General features: G+C 37.1%; 1 protein-coding gene across 1 annotated transcript in view; it reads left to right on the top strand.

Annotated features, from left to right (window-relative positions):
- Positions 1-22429, top strand: part of LOC124722947 (spectrin beta chain, non-erythrocytic 2) — a 315201-nt gene that overhangs the window by 92635 nt on the left and 200137 nt on the right. Inside the window, exons 3-12 of the mRNA XM_047248111.1 lie at positions 1711-1878; positions 7256-7372; positions 7870-7978; positions 8058-8222; positions 8307-8419; positions 8914-9101; positions 11743-11968; positions 15883-16014; positions 18748-18969; positions 20264-20466. Of these exons, the coding sequence (XP_047104067.1) occupies positions 1711-1878; positions 7256-7372; positions 7870-7978; positions 8058-8222; positions 8307-8419; positions 8914-9101; positions 11743-11968; positions 15883-16014; positions 18748-18969; positions 20264-20466 (1643 nt within the window). The remainder of the gene's footprint in view (positions 1-1710; positions 1879-7255; positions 7373-7869; positions 7979-8057; positions 8223-8306; positions 8420-8913; positions 9102-11742; positions 11969-15882; positions 16015-18747; positions 18970-20263; positions 20467-22429) is intronic.

Raw genomic sequence — 22429 nt, 5'->3', positions numbered from 1 at the left:
TTTCAAAACAGCGTGCACTCCGCTGCAAAGTGAGATTCATTGTGGAAACAATTCCTTAACCTTTTGAATACCGGTGGTTTCCGCCTGAAACTACCATTTTATTAATTATTTTTTAAGTACCAGTGCCTTTCGTGTGAAACCACCGATGATACTGCGAGAGAGATGCATCTAGTGGTACAATGAGGTACTTCTACGTATGTAGTGAACGTATATAGTGAACTGAAGCAGCCACTCATAGCGTCCAGTGCAACAGTCGGCGCGGAGATGATGCTACTTGATTGTAGGAGATTGTGACATGTGATTTTTTAAAAAAATTTAATGATCGTTAAAACATGTATGTGTAAAGTTATTGTAATGTAAATTTGGGTGTGGAGGACTGCTGTTATTAGTGCTTTCGAAATGAAACCACTGGAACTGTATGTACTTTTGATATAAATTTATTAAATTTTAGGCCCAGTTTTGCTTGTTCTTTAGGACTAGAATTTGTTTAGGCATTATGAGTTCACAGCAGTTTCGAGCTGTGGGATTGTGTCAAGGAATAATGCGAAATGGCTTTCAAATATATCTCATGAAATGACGGGTGGTTGAAAACTTTGTCCGTGATTCTAGAGTGAAATCACAAATTTAAAACAACTGATTGTCGACTTTGTATCAATTTCACCTTCTATTCGTTGCTCATTAAGGTAATAAAGATAAATTTTGCGAAAAATTTTAAAATTAATTCTTTATGTTGACACACAGGGTTAAGCTGTGAATAACCTGTTCCTCTCCATATCCTTTCTGCCGGTAGTACTAGTTCCGAAACGTTGCAGAAGGACTTGGGTTGAGTTTTGAAAGTAGGAGAGAGGTAGAGGTATTAGCAGAAGTGAAGCAATGAGGGAGATCGTGAGTCGTGCCCGGATAATTCAGTCTGGAAGAGCCTTGCCGCGGATGGCAAGGTTTCGGGTTCGAGTCTCGGTCTGGATTGTAGATTTAATCTGCTAGGAAGTTGCAACACAGTGTTTTGATGTAGTCATATTCTGCGCTGCTCTTCAGAATCAACAAAATATTTGCAGCTATTACAAGGTTCTCTCTTATCCTTGCGAGTGAGACGGTATACAATGTAATACCCCATCCTGATCGCTTTGTCTTGCCTATCTCGTCACAAGTTCCAGTGTACGGGCGTACCATAGGTTAATGCTACCGTTTAGCGACATCAGCTGCTTTAAGTAAAAAAGCGCTAGCCTTCAGATAGCGTCAGTGCAGACACGCTTTTCAAACTAGCCTCTTGAAGTTTTAGTATCAGGAATACTGTCGTTTTCTATAGTTCTTTCAAGAGGGCTATATAATACACTGTAGCTATCTACACAAAAACTGTTCCTGTGGTATGTTCTTGTAAACAACCCTCAGTTTATTGTATAAGTTGAGAGTTTATTGATGCCAGGTTTGAAGTCAACCTGTTGTGAAGTGAGAAGAGATTCAGCTGTTACTGATAAAAGATTCGCAATCAGGGACTTAAATTTTACGTAGATGACTCAGCATACTTAGAGATTTCTGGATTATCTACGGCTTTACGTTGGAAGAGTACCTCCACCACACGTAAAATTTTATTTGTGATTTCCTAGTACCTTAATTCGTAGCAACCAATTGTGTCTCACTTGTAAACGCACGTGACTTTATATTTTATTTTTTTATAATAGCAGATGTGTGATTGTGTTTATTTTGTGACAGGCAAGAATGGAAGTGGACGATCTATTTACCGATTTGGCGGATGGGAAGAAGCTGCTGAAGTTGCTGGAAATAATCTCCGGTGAGAAGCTCGGCAAACCCAACAACGGCAAAATGCGCGTGCACAAAGTGGAGAACGTCAACAAATCTCTCGCCTTCTTGCACACGAAGGTGAGTTAACGCCGTACATAACATCCCAGCATCTCTCTCTCTCTCTCTCTCTCTCTCTCTCTCTCTCCCCCCCCCCCCTCCCTCCCTCCCCCTAACTATAGATTGATGTATACCACGATCAAATGCTTCTGGAGAAACATTTTACGCCGTGCACATACTGTATTTTCATCGCGATTTCAAATCATAAATCTATCTCTGTGGTCTCTCGTTATCAAGTGCGCACTCTGGGGAATTGCGAGTTATATATCCAGGATAACTATTATAGTTTCGCCACCGAAAATTTTGTGAAAATTGGACTGCACGTTAATAATTTGAACAGATACATAGGATACGTATTCACCAATACGAAGAAGCAGATACTTGGTACCGACAGACTACAGGGAAGTATACGCAATATTATTTTACATCGTGGTGAAAACAAAGAGGCTGTGCGCCATATATTTGCTGACGCTGACGTGATTCTAGTCGCAGAGACTCCATTAAACAATACGCAGTTTCCCGCCATGCCTTCGATAGTTACTTGCTTTCCTGACGAAGAAAAATTATAGTATTGCCATCAGGTTGGACTTTCATGTCAGCTAGACGTGATGAGTTCAGCGAGTACACTTTATAGAACCTGTATTTTGCATTCATACTCCGCACTTGGTTATGTGCTCTAACAAGTATATGTACCAGGTTAACCGCGTTTGCCGGAGGGGCACTCGCTTCCGTCTCTAGCTTCCGCAAGCACTTCTTTCTCATTGAAGTTAACCGAAGACATGTTACTGACAGACCGAACCAACGCTAGAACTGTGACTACCGAAAGAGGTCGCAGCTAGCTGCAGCTTTGCGTCGCTCTTGTTGGCGTGCTCGCAGGGACTGCCTGCGCGTAAAGGTGGAGATCCGGTTCCGACGCCACATCCTGCACGTTTTATTCAATGCAAAGGTTGAGTTCGGTGATTGGAACATTTCTGACGAAGAGTAGCGTCAGTGGGACGTTCCTCGAAACGCCTTTTAGGGATTTCTTTTAATGTAGGAAGCTCTGTTACTGTGCTGTCTTAATGAAAATAGTTGAATTGAACTACGTCTATTTTGATAAATGAAAGTTCGTTTTCACGAATTTACTGCCATTTACTGCTCCTTTAAGGTCAACTATTAAATCCGCATTCCATGTGCAGCAAAGTGAACATCTCTGCCGGCCGCAGTGGCCGTGCGATTCAAGGCGCTGCAGTCTGGAACCGCAAGACCGCTACGGTCGCAGGTTCGAATCCTGCCTCAGGCATGGATGTTTGTGATGTCCTTAGGTTAGTTAGGTTTAACTAGTTCTAAGCTCTAGGGGACTAATGACCTCAGCAGTTGAGTCCCATAGTGTTCAGAGCCATTTGAACCATTTTTTTTTTTTAACATCTCTGTTAGACAAGATTGACTGCTGGAAAGAAGACTACTCCTACGTGCACAGTTTATAATCTGCGAGTGATCTAACGGTAACAACGGATTCGGAAAAAATTTAGCCACAGGGTTAGAATTTTATCATTTACACTAAAAAAAATCACAAACAGAAATGATGATAGAAATAAAAACGTTACCCAAGGCCAGTGAAATGTTAGAGCGGGTTAATGGGTCTCGACAATACAGCTGGCACAAGGATATCACTAGTTATTTATAACTGGCAAAAAGACGATAAAGGTTGGTAATCATAATACAGTTAACACTAGAAATAAATTGGTAGATGGTTTACGAGCTGGGGCAGGCCAAAAAAGTATTTTTGTATGTTTAAAAAAAAATGAATTTGCGTGAACCCATTTGCAATAACGGGGCTCTGCCAGAGCTACTGTGGTTTCGCAACCAACGTGGATAATATGTCGCTGAAAGTAGACCCTCGCCGAGTCTCTTTCTCTAGCGTAGTTGCAAACACTGCTACAGCCTGCCTCGCGAATCCGAGTTCCAGTGCTTAGGCAACTCAGCTATCACGATTATACATTATTTTTTCCTCTGCACGTAGGAAAACATTCGTTTTGCCATGTGCCTTTTGGTGGATCTCTGCGAGGATTGGATTTGCGGTTCATATTATTCGTAGCTATCCCGAGAGCCTTAAGATCATAATTTGTTAGGCATGACTATGGAAGAAACACTTTCCACCAACGATGACCCGAGCAAGTAACTAAGGGCACATACTAACTGTATCCATATACGAGAACAGAGAAACTCACATGCCGTGCCCACAATGTTTTCGACGTTTTCGCGTTCTGTTAGGCAATACGGTACGTACTTACGAGGAAAAAAAAAATTCACTGTACCCCAGATAGCACATTAATGGCAAAGTGGTCCACAATGCTAGCTTAGAGTTTTAATGTCTAGTGATGACGGTTAACAGGGATGAGCCTTTATACGTCACAGCGGATTTTCACGCCGTTGTTGATCGTACGCTGTCGGAAATCTGATGAGAAAATGACGACTGCGTAAAGTATGTTTTTTGAAGAAGGAATTAATGTATTTGGTAACTAAAATTCATTGCGCGAATTTTCCAATGACGCAGTTGCATGTTAAACTACATTACGCATTAATAGTGTGTTTAAACAGTCATATGAACTGCATGCGCAATATTCCGAAGCACGTAATCGATGCATTTTACAACAGCCGTGACTTACCCTCTATAAACAAAAACTAATTGATGAGGACTAACACGAGCTGAAAAGCGTGGCTCCTGCATGCTGTCGTCAGTACCGTTTTAGGCGGGCGTTTGGGAGTGATCAGATGTGACCTTGACCGCAGAACAACGCTTCCCGCTTGCTGTGTCCTTCAAAACAAACGAGCCGCGCTTGTCCTTTTTCCCCCCCACGTTCTGAAATAAACTGAAAATCTTTTGAGGAACGTTACTGGAATGTTGAAGGAGCTCTGCGCATAATATTTTGTCATCCCACTGTTATATAGATGTATAAAATGTACATAAATATCTCCTGACGCAAGTCAGTGCAAAAAACTATGTACAGAAAAACAAATATGACTAACTTGTAAGGCTTGCATCAGGTTTACAGATTACGCAGCGGTTGTGCCAGAGAAATTAAGAAGGTTAATGTCATGAACTTCCTCATGTGTGTATGAAAACAGGATTGAACTGTACATTACATTTTAATCCTGTCTCTTCTCCACGAATGCCCTGGATGTTCTTATCGCAGAAATGAGCAAACTGTTTGGGATCTAAAACCACAGGACACTGATTCTTGTAGGACATCATCATCATCATCATCTGAAAACCCCTCACTGTACTTATCCTGTAACAATTCTATGTAATGATGGGATAAGTTGGCAATACATTCTTTGATGATCCTGTAATGGGCAATTCTGTTTACTTTCTGGATAATGAATGACATGATACTTAGTTTTTTAAATCATTTTCATGATTGTAATTAACATTCAGTCCCACAGTAACTGCTTGACATAAAATATTACTTACAGTGGAGATACTCTATCCCATACATGTTGTATAAATATCTTTGAGTAAATAACTAGCTGTCAAACTTTAATTTCAGCAACTGTCAGATAATAAAAAATATGTTATAATATACACGCAACAGCAAATTATCGAACAATTTTAAAATGTTGCTGAAAATAATCCAAGAGCTACAGACAGCAATAATGGTTTACTCAGGGTTGATATATGTACATCTACAACATCAGGACATGAGCACATCAAAAATGTAAAAAAAAATGCTATAATTTATATATTATGTAAAATAAATAAATGTGTGTGATTATTTGCAGACATACTGATGAATGCAGTAAAGTTGAAATTAGCTTGTATCCAAAAGTAAAATATCAAGCGCCATACTATCTTCCAGTTGTCTGCATAATTTCTTACTGTGACATAATATATGCTGCAAGCCCCATAATTAAGAAATTATTAAATTACTTACTACATTTCACATTATAATGATACAGATGGCATACACAAAAATTTCCCAGTGTGGTTAGTGGTAAAATATAAGCTGAACGTTATTTAGTTACTTTGCATATTCATTATACACAGAAGACGAGATACCAGAGGGGACAAACAAACATAGAAAGAAGGTACAAACAAACAGTGTTGTCAGTTATTTAGTAAATCAGGTCTACTTTAGAAGATATTTCAAACTCTTTAAAAGAGTGTAAAAAGTTTTTTTCTTTCAGACAATTTTGGGCCTTATTTTTAAAGACCTTAAGAGAGTCAGCATGTGCCTGCATAGATAATGTGTTGAAAAGCTTTATTTTTATATAATTAAAAAAAAAAAAGATTGAGTTGTAGGTATTTCTCTCTCTAATGCTTGATGAGTATTATGATTATGAACTGAATGGCTATGGTTATAACTGTTAAGGTTTTCTTTTATGTAAAATAATAATAATAATCTTACATGCTCCCAATAGTAGTGTGAGTTCTACTATTTTCAAGTATGAACTACTGTTCATTGTATCTCAGGGTAGCACACTGGACTTGCATTCAGGAGGACGACGGTTCAATCCCGCATCCGGCCATCCTGATTTAGGTTTTCTGTGATTTCTCTAAATCTCTTCAGGCAAATGCCGAGATGGTTCCTTTGAAAAGGGCGCGGCCGACTTCCTTCCCCATCCTTCCCTAATCCGATGAGACCAATGACCTCGCAGTTTGGTCTCCGAACCCCGTTGTATCACACTTCCACCAGGTCATTTAAAGATGAAGTTTAAAAGATTGAAAAAAAAGAAACAGAATAAGAAAAGTGTAGTTAATTCAACAACTAATCTGGTGGAATGGTGTAACTAGCATTAGAGAAGTATATAGTTGGGAAAATATTGTAGATAATTAATATAAAAGGATAGTGAAAGTGTTGTAACCATTTTAGTGCCAGATAGATAACAAACAAAGCAATAATGACAATATCCACAGAAGGCTACATTTACCAGCAATTAGATATTGCTGCCAGTTTCAGTATTTAATGTTAAGATACATGTGGTGTGGTTGTATTTCTAAACAGTACCAAGAGTTAACAAATTCAAATTATTATTAAATAAGTAAATAATTTGTAACTCTGTGGTGAAGTAAACAAGTGACATGTTAATTTAATAGTATGTGAAGCTTTTCATCACTTTCCTGATCTAATTTTAATATGAAAACATTTGAATTAGGAGCTGACGTGTGCATTTTACAATTCGCCCACAAAAAGACTGAAGGCAATTTCAGTGACATTTATTACCCAAATGACAACTTCCTGTGACCCCTTATTATTTGTCTAAACCAGTATCCATGAATTCTGATATATTATTTATTTATTTTGTTATAAACAGTTCTAACTGTGCAGCATATGGCACAACCTGGAGAGAAAAATTGTTATGTATGAAGTTTCTAGACTCAAAACATTCCTCTTTTTAATTTTTTGTTTTGTTTTAGGTTCGTTTAGAAAGTATTGGAGCAGAAGATATTGTCGATGGAAATCCCAGACTCATTCTTGGCCTGATCTGGACAATTATTCTTCGTTTCCAGATTCAAGAAATTGAAATAGATGTGGTATGTTAGATTTAATATTATATTTCTTATGTTTGTAATTAGTCACATTTAAGCTGGTAATGTTAATGAATGAGGATTAGATGTGTTGCATTTATCCTTTATTTGCCAGAAGTTAAGCTTGAAACCACATTTGCATAGCATCCTTGTAAAACTATTCTTGCATACTAGTCAAATGGTTTTTTTCATAGTTTAGTTATTAGAATTTGCTGTCCACCAGCTTAACTGATTGGTTAAATGCTTGCCCCTCATGTACTGGGCCCTGGTTCCATTCCTGGCCAGGCTGGAGATTTTCTCCGCTCGTGGGTGTTGTGTTGTCCTCTTCATGATTTCATGCTCATCACCAGCATGTAAGTCACCCAATGTGGCATCAACTGAAATAAGACTTGCATGCAGCGGCCAAACTTCCCTGGATGGGGCCTCCCAGCCAAGAATGCCACACGCTCATTTCATTTTTTAGAATTTGCTTACCTATTTTTGTTTTGTTGTTTCTTTGACAGGATGAAGAAAATGAGAGCAGTGAAAAGAAATCTGCAAAAGATGCACTACTCCTCTGGTGTCAAAGGAAGACTAGTGGTTACCCAGGTGTCAATATTCAAGACTTCACTGGTCAGTAAACAAATATTTCTTTTCAGATGCCTTGCCAAACATATATAAGTACCTAATATACAGTATTCTTAACTTACAGGTTCATGGCGAAGTGGGCTTGGTTTCAATGCACTGATTCATGCTCACAGACCAGATTTGATTGATTATGCTGCTCTACAGCCCCACAAGCACATAGACAACCTTAACAATGCGTTTGATGTTGCCAACACAGAGCTTGGTATTCCACGTCTGCTGGATGCTGAAGGTGACTTAAAATGAACTAAGACTAAATTATTGTAGATTGTGAGTGTTCCAAAGATTTACCACATTATCATTGTCTTTTCCTTAGATGTGGACCAGGCAAGGCCAGATGAAAAATCCATCATAACCTATGTAGCATCATACTACCACACATTTGCAAGAATGAAGAATGAAATGAAGAGTGGAAGACGAATAGCGAATGTGAGTTCTTGCTCAAGAGTAGTATTCACTATTCCATTTGTCACTAACCAGCATTCAGCATTTGATTGAATGTATTGGTACCAAACGCAACTGTTTTAGTTAATCTTCTTGATAAAGCTATCATTTTTTTTTTTTAAAAATTGTATGTTTTCCCCTTTTTTGGTTTTCCTAACAGAGATGCAATACTTTCAGATTATTGATATGAAGCATATGCATCCACAAGAGGTGCCATTAGCACGTACCCCCACCCCCTTTAATATAATCGGGAGTACAGTTTTTGTTCATTAAAGAATTACATTTCTGTTCTCTTGGCTATAATAAGATTTTTGTGACACCTATAAAATTTAGTTCTTGCAGCTTGATGTGTCTCAAACCTGACCAACTCATTTATATAAAGTACATATATGCTCACATTTTTATGACAATCTTTTTACTGATTATGATAAGAGACACACATGTATTAATCATACCTTGTATTATTTTATTGCTTACAGATTGTTGGGCAAATGATGGATGCCGATAAGAAAAAAGTGTTTTATGAGAAACTCACTACAGATTTACTAGAATGGATAAGACAGAAAGTAACAGAACTGGAAGATAGAAATTTTCCAAATTCTCTAGAAGGTATTCAGAAGGAGCTCTTGAGATTCAAACAGTATAGAACAGTTGAGAAACCACCAAAGTAAGCATTTAATAATTAAATTTTTTGAATATGTGCAAAAAGAATAAACTATTTCAATGAGAAAAATAGTATCAAAATAACTCAGCATCTTATGTATTATTAGTTGTATTTTATAATTTATTTATTCAATCAATTATGTAGAAAGAGATGCTAACAAGGAACAATTTTTACCTGTTTTTAAACATAATTCTGGTTTTTCAAAGATAAATTATTCTCTGGGGTAGATTTTGTCTGCTCCACACCTTACTGAATGAAAAGTAAATTTATTAGATAATGTAGAAAAGTAATTTTTCCTTCCACAGTATTTTTTGGTTATTACATTCTTAAATAGGAGTTTATTGTAGAAAATATATATAAAATTAGTTTAAAATCGAACAGTTGCTACTCAACACATAGCCAGTCTTTTTGTTGTGTCTGTCTGCGACTCAGTATTTTCTCTATATGGTGAGTAGCAACTATCCTTTTCATAATATTGTTATTAAATTAGTTTGCTTTTAGAATTCTCAATTGATTAAGAAATTGTCTGCAAGATGTATGTCTGTAAATACCATACAGATACTGATTACCTTCTTTTGTGAAGTAAATACTTTTTGTGTAAATGATCATTTAAACTGAAATATTGACGAAGAAAAATAGGTACAATTTAGTTTCTAATTTCTATATTCCAAAGATGTTGAAGTATACAAAAGTACCCAATCAAGATATTGTAGAAATTTTGGAGTGAATCTTTGAGTTTAACTTTTCATTGTCATGTAAGTCAAAACGTTGATTATACTACTATTTAATTTTTAAATTATTTTTTTGGTATCATAATGCAGTAAAATCATTTGTCTTGCATTACAAAAGAAGGCTATTTATGGGAAACCAGTTAAATACTTTTCTGAAGAAAAAAGGCATTTCCAATTTTCACTCTTTGTACTATTTTGTGTGGTTTGACAACATTGCAAACAGAAGAAAGGATCTATGATTGGTGTTTATTGAATTCATTCTTAAGTTCTTCTCATTGCAGATAGCTTGTTATGCAAATTAGATAAAGTGTGTTGCATGACATTGTGTTCTTTTTGTAAGTCGTAAGCTCATCATGTGTTACACAATTAATTCTTAAATCTTAATGTCTCTAGCTGCCTGTGCATATTATGTCACATCTGTTTTTTTTTTTTAATTAATCTCTGATTCAAATTCAAACTGTGACAGGCTGAATATCCTCCAGAAGTGGATAAAGTAACTTGCATATTAGTGTCTAAATACTTTAGAAAGATTAAAGTAAGACAAGGAATCATTTCAATTTCATATTTATGCCACGGTTTTCCACTTCTTTTCTTTTTCACTTTCTTAAAATAATAAAATCAAGGAAAAATTCATGTGTTATTTCATCTGATATGGATGTAATGGAACATTGTTAGATTAAATATGTAATTTCATTCCTGACAGGAAAGCAACTGCCAGTGGGGATCAACTGTGAATGGGATGTTCAAATGGAAATAACATAAAATAGTCTATTTCTCACCCATTCATGTGCTGTGCTACATGGTGACATATTTTGAATCTGGGACATCATGTGCATGGCATTGATAGTGTTGAAATACAGTTTCTACAGTACATAGTACTGGAGCTATCTAAGTAGGAATCCTACCACCCAAGATCTAGTGAGCTTGTATAAAGTAAGGGGGAAATGGGTAGGAATATATACTTTTTATTTCTATGGCCAGTGATAAAACAACTCATGGAATAAACTGACATTTGTGAAGAGAACATTTTACGCCATCAGTTTTCCTAAAGAGAATGTTATAGAAGCCTTTTCTCTCATACACACTAAATTAGTACTCTTCTTTAGCATATGTTAATGTATGTTAAAAATTTAGGTATTTTATAGTGTAGAAATTCTTGAAGTGTAAACTGAAAGAGGTGTAACAGTGGTAAGACTCTCGATTCTCATTCAGAAGAAGTGGCATTCAAATTCTCATCAGGTGAACCTGATTTATGTTTTGCATAGTTTCCCTAATCACATAATGTGAATGCCACGATGGTTCTTATTGAAAGGACAGAGCCTACTTTCCTCCTCATCCTTTCCCCACCAGAGCATAAGCTTGGTCTCTGATGACCTCATCATGGATGAGATGTTAAAATTTAATCATCCTTCTTCAAATTGTAAGAAGGAATTAATGATATGCTTCCGGATGTTAAGCTGAGTTCTTCTTTCCACTTTATGTACAATATTTTGACAGCTGGTCCATCTGTCTTCCTCAAGGGCTGAACTGTGTTTCTCATTGAAATTTTGTGTGTAAAATGGAAATAAAAACTTGGCAGAACATGGAGAAGTGTACCATTAATCAACCATGCTGTGACAACCTGAGATGTATAAGTAGGAAGACCATATGGGCACAGCTGAAGGAACACAGCAAGGCAACTGCATTAGTAGCAGTATCACCATTGTTAAACAATTATTTTGAGATGCTCTCAAAGAAAAGACTACTAATGCACATGTTATGGACCATAGCTTGTAAGAAATTTTTTGCTATTAATCGTTTGTCGCTATTGTTTTTCAGACCACTCTCGAAAATAGTAAATATTTTCAATTTGTTAATTGAATAGCAAAACAGCTGTAAATGTTATTCCAATAACTCTTGCTGGATTTTTTCAGGTACAAAGAACGCAGTGAAATTGAAGCTCTGTATTTCCACATCAATACCCAACTGAAATCTCTGAACCAGCCTGCATTTGCTCCTCAAGATGGGCAGCTGATACATGATTTGGAGCGTAGTTGGGAGGGTCTAGAGCATGCTGAGCATCGTAGGGAAGTTGCTCTGCGCCAGGAGCTCTTGCGGCAGGAGAGACTTGAGCAGCTCAGTTACAAGTTTGAACGAAAGGTTATTTTTCAGAAGATTTTTTTTATGTTTGTAAAATGCAAATGATACATAAATATGGATAAAATGGTTACATTCTATGCACCATGCAGTCAAGTACATGTCTGTTAATGTCACTGATGATACTAGCAAGAGACTTTCCAGGACAGTATAATTTTCAGTGCAATTTTCGAATACACAGATGCACTTTATACTCCATTTTTATGCACAATAATTAAATGATTGAGTTAGTCATCTTTAGGTGCTGTGAATGGTGGTGCTATAGGTGTGCCTGTTGCCTGTTGGTAGGTCATCACCTAAAAATGTGTCTTATTAGTTAATTGTAATTTTGGCATTCACCCAACCACAAGACCTTCATGAACCAGATGTGTTTTAGATTGTGTTGTTGGACATGCAGTAAAAAGAAGAGTATCTAAGCAAATCACAGCATTTGATACAATACTGGTAATGTCTCTGATATCTCTGATGCACTTGTTAAATGTAAAAGGTGTGACAGAAAATGTTTACTGCCCATGATGCTAACAAATATGGATGCGTTTTATTTGTCTATATGGTAACTCTGGATGAGAGTTCCAGGTCAGCACACAGTTTGAAATTTTAGGGACAATTCATTACAGTGAACACTTTGCTACAGTCTGAATGTTTGATTCTGTAATTCCATATAGTGTTTGCATTATGATTATGGCAAGAAATATTGCTGTCTGTTGACTACTATTACTCCTACAAAATGTCTTAAACCTAGTGCATTTTGAAGATGGAAAGAGGGTCAGCTTTAGAAATGTTGCAACTGTGCCCACTGATAAATTTCGAATGTTTGGAATACTGGAAAATCTTCGGTTTAAAGAAACATTAGAATGAGTAAAGGTAACTAATCATGATACAAAGATGACATTGAGAAGCAGGAAGGATTGCAAACAAGAAGTTGGATATAACAACTCAGCTTATGAACTGTCTTCCTCTTTTCTTCCTTCTCCTCCTCTTTGTCCCCTCCATCCCACCCCCTCCGCTTCCCCCTCATTCCCCTCCTACTCCATTCTTCTTCTTCTTCTTCTTCTTCTACTACTACTACTACTACTACTACTACTACTACTACTTCAGTGTGGACACAATGACACTGTGGTTTGACTAACCCAGTGAGGCTACAAAGTTGGGAAAATGCAGCTGTATGCCCTGCAGAAGAAAGCAGGTTCATAGTCTAACCTACTGAGTGTAAAGTTTTAATTGACACCTTGGAAAAAAAAAGTTCCAACCATGAAACTTAGCAGTATGTTACAATTACTCTGCTGACAGATTTTTTTCCCAGGGACTTGGCAGAGACCTTGGTTGTAAAAGTCTGCATTGTGGTTGTTCAGAAATTTTTCCACCTGGAAAATCACCTGACTGTCATTCTGGAAATATCTGACACTTGATGGTTTTTTTTCCCATTGGAGGAGAGAGTAAGAAGTGACTGGGAGTGATGTCAGGAGAATGAAGAATATAGGGCTGAGAGGCAATTTTTTGTACCCCAAAGAAGTAGCATGTGTGGCTATCCCGTGCGGAATGAGCTGGGGTGTTGTCAAGGAGCAAACACAGCCCCTTAGACAGCTTCATCTTGACAGTCTACCATAAACTTCACATGATATTTCAATAGTATGCTTCTGCGATGTTCCTATGAGCACACTCTGTTACCATCACAGCATGGCAGTCCCAATAAACACTCACCAACACTTGCCTGATGATAGTTAGCTGTTAACCGTCTTTGGTGGCGGTGTATCTGTATTTCCACTGCTTGCTTTGCTTCTTCCTCCCAGTGTCACAGTGATACACTCAGCACGTGTCCATAGGGATTGGATGCTTAACTCCTTAACATAAAACCCCGAGTTATCCCATTTTTATAATTTTGACAGAAACTTAAAGTCCCTAGTGTCTCAGACAACTTAGTAACAGGCCTTCAAAGAAAAACAAAATCCCGCTTGTGTGTGTTTCAACACTGATAGTTAAGTGCCCAACCAGATCATCTGGTCCAACATTTGTAGCCTGGCTGCCGTGTTGTGGTTGAGGTGATTGCCACTAGATATCATCTTTACTATTTGCAGCTTCAGATACTCAACATCAAAATGTGCACTTTCAGCTTCTCTCCTGTATTGTTGTTTAGGAAATGCATCCAAAAAGGTTGACTACAATAATCCTGTGTTTGATATGGAATTTAGCGACTCAGAAAGTGAAGAAGAGTTTGATCTTACTTCATTAGAGACTGAAGATTGAGACAGTTCATCAGTTGAGTGACATGCTAACCAGTGGTATGAGATAAATATATCCACTGTGCTCCATCCAGCTCCTCCGAGATTTATGTTCACAAGAAACTGTTGTGAAATATATAATTAGCCTTCATAACTTCACAGAAACTGAAAAATGACTTCAGTTTCAGGATATTTTAGTCAAGGTCCAGTGCATGACTATACTCGGGATTTTATTATTGGAGATCTTCAAAATTTTGTAATTCACCATTTTTATATGCAATGTCTTTTTTTTTTATTATTGGAGATCTTAAAAATTTTGTAATTCACCATTTTTATATGCAATGTCATTTTTTTTTGTTTTTCATTAATAAAAAAATTATTGTTTGGAACATAATTTTGGAAAAAAATCAATATGTTAAGGGGTTAAAGAAGTTGTCTGGATTGACCTGACACAGTTGCAACATTTCTGCTACACTCTTGGTTTGGTGGGCTTTTTCAGTGGGTATGAGTAGTCAAGAAATCTAGCTGTTTGTAACCTTCATCTAAAACTGATCACTGACAAAGTTTATGATGGTTCCTTTGAAAGAGCACGGCCGACTTCCTTCCCCATCTTTTCCTAATTCAGTGGGACTGATGACCTCGCTGTTTGGTCCCCTCCCCTGAATCGACCAATCAACCAACCAGAGAGATGGTGTGCCACTTCATTCTCTGTTATTGCTTTGTTTGAGGACGTTGGATGCATTTATGCCTTCCAGTCACCATGTCATATGATGATATAATGTCATACACTTCACCAACTGAGTATGGATTGTTGTGGAATTGTTCCCTTTCAAATGCAAAAAACCAATTACCAAACAATAAAGCAGAGAGGATTTACAATGCAGACTGGATATAGTAGGAAAAATATTACTGAAAAGAGGAATGTATTAACCTCAAATATAAATTTTAGTGTTAGGGAGTTTTAGCTGAAGGTATTTTTTCAGAGTGTAACCTTGTACAGAAGTGAAATGTGGATGATAAGCAGTTTAGACAAGAAGAGAATAGAAGCTTTTGAAATGAGATGCTACAGAAGGAGGCTGAAAATTAAATAGGAATATCAAATAACTAATGAGGTACTGAATCAGACTGGGGAAAATAGGAATTCAAAACACAATTTGACTGAAAGAAAGGAGTGATCAATAGGACATGTCCTGAGGCATGAAGGAATCATCACTTTGATATTGGAGAAGAAGAAGAAGAAGAAGAAGAAGAAGAAGAAGATGATGACGACTGCTACTACTACTACTACTACTACTACTACTACCACTACCACCACCAAACTACCATTGCACCACTAGGTTGCACCATTTTGTTTTAGTGTGCTGTGGTACTGTGGGGTAGAGATTTCAGTGTATACTAGAACTGCAGTCATGTATCTACAAACAAACAAAGAATTAATTACATAACTTCTATTTCTTCAAAGTGATAACTAAAACTTCGATTACTCCTTGAATTAAAGTTCTTATTTGTGTATCAGTTGATTACTCAACATCTGTGCTATATAGTGAGCAATAGTCAAAGGTCATTCCATTACTCATGCACAAATTTTTAAATCTGAAATTTATTATCCTTAGGAAGATAAATTTTATAACTCATTCTTTTAATTTGTGCTGTCATTAGACGTATTCATTTTAAATGAATTCTTTTTTGGTTTTATAGAGTGTGTTACGAGAAGGCTACTTGAAAGAAATGATCCAAGTTCTTTCTGACCCTCGCTATGGCAGTAATCTGGCTCAGGTGGATGCCACTGTTAAGAAGCATGAAGCCATCAGTGCTGATATCATGGCAAGGGTATGTTTCACAGTTTAAATGCTTATCTTCATTGGGAGTGATTACTTACAGGTGTAAGAGTACATCTCCTGTATAAAGCTGTTGTTGTGAAGTTTTATAGGAATATGATATGTTAGTTTTATACTGGCAGCAGATTTGTAAGAAAAAGGTGGTGTAAACGGCTCCATGACAAAATATTTTTACAATGTTTTTCATTTTGTTTCTCAGTTTATTGATGAAGTAGAATTAGAAATTTAGTGTATACAGCTACCTAAACCACAAGATTACAATTTTTTAAGGTCTATGCACCAACTATCTGAATAACTTGATTATTCAAGTGTTTTAAAAATTGTAGCATCCCAAATTTACATGAGACATTTCACATCAATGTAGTGTTATGAAAGACAGGAACTGTGAGAAATTTCGCAATATGTTTTCTCAAGATCGGTTAGTTAAGAGTCATTACTTTTAATAGCCCATCTCATTTCTGAAGCATACACTTTTAGTCTGTCTTTCTATTGTTTTAATATAAATATTCTTCCACTTAATAAACCACATAGCATAAATTTCTTTGTGTGTACTACTTTTCTTTTTCCTAGCCTAAAAGTTAGTCATATCAAGATATATTTTTCCTCATTCAGTCATTCACTTAATTTTCCTTTTCCTTGGGATGCATCCCATCATGGAAGTCAACTTCTCTGAAGACTCACAGAGATGGTGCAGTTTTCATTTACTGATTCAGATTTAGTTTTGACACGGTTTTCTCTAAATCTAACCATGTGAATGTTGAGAAGAATGCTTTTAATATGATACGTCTGCTTCTTTGCTAGGACTCCTTCCCCAAATGAACATTTAATTTGCCTCAAAATACTTCAATGTTGATCCTACTATAAATTCTTAGCATTTTGTTTTCCTATTGAAGTTTTTGTCAGGAACTAGGTACAAGGCTGGATATAGGAGGAGAAGTTAGAAATATATTGGATAGTGATGGAAATTTTTCAGATCTTGGTTGAACAATCATTTATTGCTGTATCAGAGGTGGAAAACTATGCATTATACTTAATTAAAAGTTACATCTACATATATACTCCACAAGCTGGCGTACGGTGTTTGGCGGAGGATACCCTGTACCACTGCTACTCATTTCCTTTCCTGTTCCATTCACAAATAGAGCAAGTGAAAAACAATTTTCTGTATGCCTCTTTATGAGCCCTAATTTCTCTTATCTTCATGGTCCATATGCAAAATGTATGTGGGCTGCAGTAGTCTTTCTGCAGTCAGCTTCATTTGTCAGTTCTCTAAAATTTCCCAATAATGTTGCCATCCAGGCATTCGCATATCAGTTCCTGAAGCATCTTCTTAATACTTTGTGTTGTTCAAACTTAATGGCAGCAGATCTAGCATCCTGCCTCTGAATTGCTTCCATGTTTTTCTTGGGGGGGGGGGGGATGACAAACCAGGGTGTGCCAAGTATTTTTAATATTTTGGAGGATGAAAGGTGACTTGTTAAGTAGCTATAATAAAGTTTCAGTTCCAACCTGTGTAATACTGACTTTTAAATCACATTTTTGAAAGACCTACACCTTTTTTTTCTTTTCCCTGAGAGCTGGAGAGAGAGAGGGGGGGGGGGGGAGAGAGAGAGAGAGAGAGAGAGAGAGAGAGAGAGAGAGAGAGAGAGAGAGAGAGAGAGAGAGAGAGAGAGAGAGAGAGGGGGGGGGGATGTGGTACTCAGTTGCCTCCAGGTATGTGTACCTTTGAAAGGGGTAAGATGTTAGTACTACCATTGCAGAATTTTGGTGTGGGGATTTCCAGAAAAAATTACAGTAGGAATTTTTTCTGAAATGAAAGAGGAAGTATTACCACTGCGGAATTTTGGTGTGGGGATTTCCAGAAAAAATTATAGTAGGAATGTTTTCTGAAATGAAAGCGGAAAAAGGAAAATTCACCGAGTAAAAGTATAAAATTATGAGAAGGAATGCTGGCAAGTACTTACATTCAGGTGCCAGAATGCTTAGTGCTGTCAACACACACATGGAAATACACCAAACTAATCTAGCTTTTGGAACTGTAAGGTGAGCTTATTCAGACCCAGAATGAGAGGGACCAACTGTGAGGACAAAGTGAGATACCACTTTAACTCACAGCCAATATTCTTTCCTAGAAACTTTTGATGCAGGAAAAGTACTGTTTATAATATACTATGCTGTGGTACTTTTGTTGTAGCATTTTAGTTCTGACAGATGTTTCACTAGATGTTAACCATATCTGAAGTTTATTATATCTCAACTCTCTGTACTCTATCCACTACTTATGGTCAGAATGAGTTATAAGTTGCACTTTGTATTCAGGTGGTCCTAGGTTATTTGCTAAAACATTACTATCAACAGTAACAAATGCCTTCAACAGGTCTAAAATACATATGTGCCACAATCATCCATGTCAAGAGCATCAAGTGCATTTTTGTAAATTCTACTAATTCTGATTCTCTATTTCTCCCACTTCAGAAAACAAACTGGCATGCACTTGTAAGATTATATTTATTCAGGTTATTCATTACTCTGTTTTTCTTAGTTGATTAGATTGTTCTTGAGAATGATGACTCAGAGAAATGGGCTTGTAGTGTTGTATGAGGCAGTGTTGTTGCCATTGTACCATGCCAAAACTACATGTGCTTTACAACTTTCACATTTTTTCCATTTAAGGGAAATGTATTAGTAATATTGTGTACAATAAAGTAACTTCTAATACTTGCAGGAGGAACGTTTTCATGATCTAACAAATATGAAAGAAGAACTTGTCCGTGAGAATTACCATGGTAAAGAACGAATAGAGCGACGTGAGAATGAAGTTCTACAGCACTGGCATGAATTGCTTGAATTACTTGACCGTCACAAAACAAATCTCACAACTATGTGTTCTCTCATGGCTCTGTTACGAGAGATTGACACTGTAATGGCAACTATAGAAGAACTGCAGGTATGTTAAAGTAGTTGTGTATTATGATGATAGCCACAAGGAAAAAAAGTTTAAGAGCTAATTCCAATTCATTCTTGGCTAAGTAGCCTAAATTTGATAGTAAAATTTACTTTAGTAGCTCATTTTAATGAATATTCATTGTCCATGGTTTATGTTTGAAATATAGTTTTGAATTGTGCTTATTGTTAGTCTTTTATGCAGATGATGTAACCAGTTAGGAAGTACTTAATACAATTGAGGAGAAAAGAAATTTGTTGTATAACATGACTATAAAAAGGGACTGATTGGATGAACACATTCTGAGACCTCAAGGGATCACCAGTTTTGTATTGGAGGGAAGTTTGGAGGGTAAAAATCATAGGAGGAGACCAAGTGATGAATGCAGCATGAATGTTCTTTGGGCTGAAGACCACAATAACAACAAAAAAGTTGTTTTGTAGATGAGAAATAATTAGCTAGCTTGTTTAAGTTGATTCTTTCATACAACAGAAGCAATGATATATGCCAAAGTTACAGTAACACCTTGGCTTGAGTAGTAGGAAGAAAAGTTTTGTATTTAAGCCAGAATGAGGAAAAAAGAGGAGAGGCACTTCACCAGAATGTGTGAGGAGGACGTAAACATTGCAACAAGAAACCCAATATGTATTTTATTACATTGACATGGTGCAAAAACAATCATCAGCACAGAAAATATTGGTAATACAGGGAGAATAAAATAATTTTCATGTATGAGAAAGTTCTCAGATACTGCACTTTATTGTAGTTCTGTAATATTATAGGTGTAGTATTGTAACAGATGCAGAATTGGAGAGATAATGTGAGCTTTTAATGTACAGAGAAGCAGAAAACTGTAGAAGAAAAAACAGGTAAAAAGAGGGAGACATGACATACAGACTGGTATATGATCTGTGTAGTAAATTATGGTTATACAAAAGGGCTAAATTAAAAGATAGATGAATGTAGATAACATGGAAAGAAAGGATAAGGAAAAAATTCAAGGAAAATGGAATGGAATTGAGAATCATGCCTCTTCACCTTTAAGTACTGCAAGTACTACTGGTTTAACTCTTTAATTTCATCATTTACCTTACTGGCTTGATTTTTCTTGTAAAATGTCTGATGTCTTTAATTTCACATTATTTCTTTGTTTGGTTCATCATAGCATACATGTAACTGTTAATATAAAATGTCAAGAATAGAATAGTTTACATGTTTCAGTTCAGCATTTGCAGTCTGCCTGTCAGTGATGGTACTGCTGTACATGTAAGTGTATGTATGAAATTATATCTTTCAGATGACTTTCCAGTCCGTTGATGTTGGTCCACATCTGATTGGTGTTGAAGACTTACTGCAGAAACACAGTCTAGCAGAACTGCAAGTCACCTCCTTAGGCGAAACACAGCGCCGATTAGGTAGACAAGGGCAGGCATTTCTCAGTCATAGAGAGGCCCCATTGCTGCGAGAACGTCTTAAAAGTCTCGACAGTGCTTATTTAAGGTGATTAAAATAAATGTATTTCTAAATATATATATATATATATATATGTGTGTGTGTGTGTGTGTGTGTGTGTGTGTGTGTGTGTGTGTGTGTGTGTGTGTGTTGCTACCTTATGCTTATACGCAATACTAGTAGACATATAGTGTTAACAGGGTTGTCACGGGTTCTGGAACTCTGGGAATATCAGGGAATTTCCAACATGTCGGGGAAATCAGAGAAATCTGAAGAAACACTGGAAAAATCTCATTTTTGTCTTAATAGATGAAATGGGTTGTTTACTGAGGTCTTATGCATCGTCACTGGCTGCTTGCATCTGAGTATGTTTGCCGCGTCGCCTGGGGTGGCCGAATGGTTCTAGGCGCTACAGTCTGGAACCGTGTGACCGCTACGCTCGCAGGTTCGAATCCTGCCTCGGGCATGGATGTGTGTGATGTCCTTAGGTTAGTTAGGTGTAAGTAGTTCTAAGTTCTAGGGGACTGGTGACCTCAGAAATTGAGTCCCATAGTGCTCAGAGCCATCATCATGTTTGCCGCTTCCCTACTGCCCTCATTACTACTGCTTCTCCCCTTCTTACCCCTCCCCCCATCAGCTTGCAATCAGTGCACTTCTTGTCGCTAGCTTAGCAGCTACCGACGAGAGGCAGGGAGGCATGAGGAGTGGTTGTTTGGATCTGATTCTCAGAGACTGTAGACACAGTGTCCGGAGATGGCGGTCATGTATGCACGAGTTGTGTCTAAATGATTGTGTAAATGTGTGTGTGCTCTTGTTTTCTGACAAAAGCTATGGCTGAAAACGTAGTTGTGAGAATGTGATTGTCTTTTATATGTGGCTGCCTGTAGCTCAGCAATCATCTTTACAGTGAGTTGCTACCTATCCTGAGTATTATTGATTCTCAGAGTATTTGAGCTACTTATCTGTTGCATGGATTGATTGCTATGGTCTCATTTCATCAACATGCTGTCTGTGGCTCGTGAATAACTGGCCACATGATTGGATTTCCGTGATGGGTCAAAACCGCAGGTCGTTTCTGCAGGTATCAGTAATGGAATGGGCCTGTCAATCTGAAGTCATTCGGTTCCCACTAATGTGCAGGTCCTGCCCAACGGATCTAGTCTCACCGATCTGCCTGCAAGCTGGGTCTGCTTGTGTGTGGAGTAATGCAGTGGATTTTCATGGTTTATCCATGACCCAGGACTGGGGTGCTCCTCAGCATGCCAGAGGCCATGGGCGATGGATTTCAGGAATCGTGACCATCTGGTTGCAAGATCATTGTACAGTGTGGCATTTTAGAGACATTTTATTTGTTCTAGTACATTTTAGCACTTCAAAAGTAGTTTATATGTTAAAAGTATGGACAATAAGAAGAAGAAAATTGTGACAGTCACTAGTGGTTTGTTCGCTATGTACTCATATATTTCTCGAAAGAAAAATCACGCAAAACTTGTAAAATAATAGATATAATGCAGTGAGTAATAACTGACAATAACAAACATAGTAGAACCAGTGTGTTATTGGCGGTCGCTGACAGTGTTGGTTTACACAATTCTTCCCCACCTTATACACTTCTTTCAAGAGGCCTACTTTTTTCTGATGTTATTTCTGAAATCAAACCCATATTTTAAATCAAGGTTGTGACTCCAAGGATATGCGTATTTTTGTCACCAAATGTGTTTTGTTGTATTGGAATAAAATGACGTCAGTGCTCATAATGAAACACACACACCATTTGGATTGCTTTCTCAATCTAAAAACAGTTCATTATAAAAGATGTTGATGTCAGTATTTAATATTTTTGCTCACATCAGGAAATGCTATCTGCTTGCTTGCAATTTTTTTTTTTTAGGTATTTCCTTGTTTGCACTATTATTTCTTGTACCATAGATGCAAAGACAGATTGTCGATTAATGTCTTAGCTTACCATTGAGATCTCAAAATTTGTCAAGGAAAAATGCTAAAACTTGTC

Source organism: Schistocerca piceifrons, chromosome X, assembly GCF_021461385.2.
Source record: "Schistocerca piceifrons isolate TAMUIC-IGC-003096 chromosome X, iqSchPice1.1, whole genome shotgun sequence".
In the NCBI taxonomy this organism is placed as follows: domain Eukaryota; kingdom Metazoa; phylum Arthropoda; class Insecta; order Orthoptera; family Acrididae; genus Schistocerca; species Schistocerca piceifrons.
The sequence above is the reverse complement of the archived record's forward strand: the minus strand, read 5'-3'. Positions and strand labels throughout refer to the sequence as shown.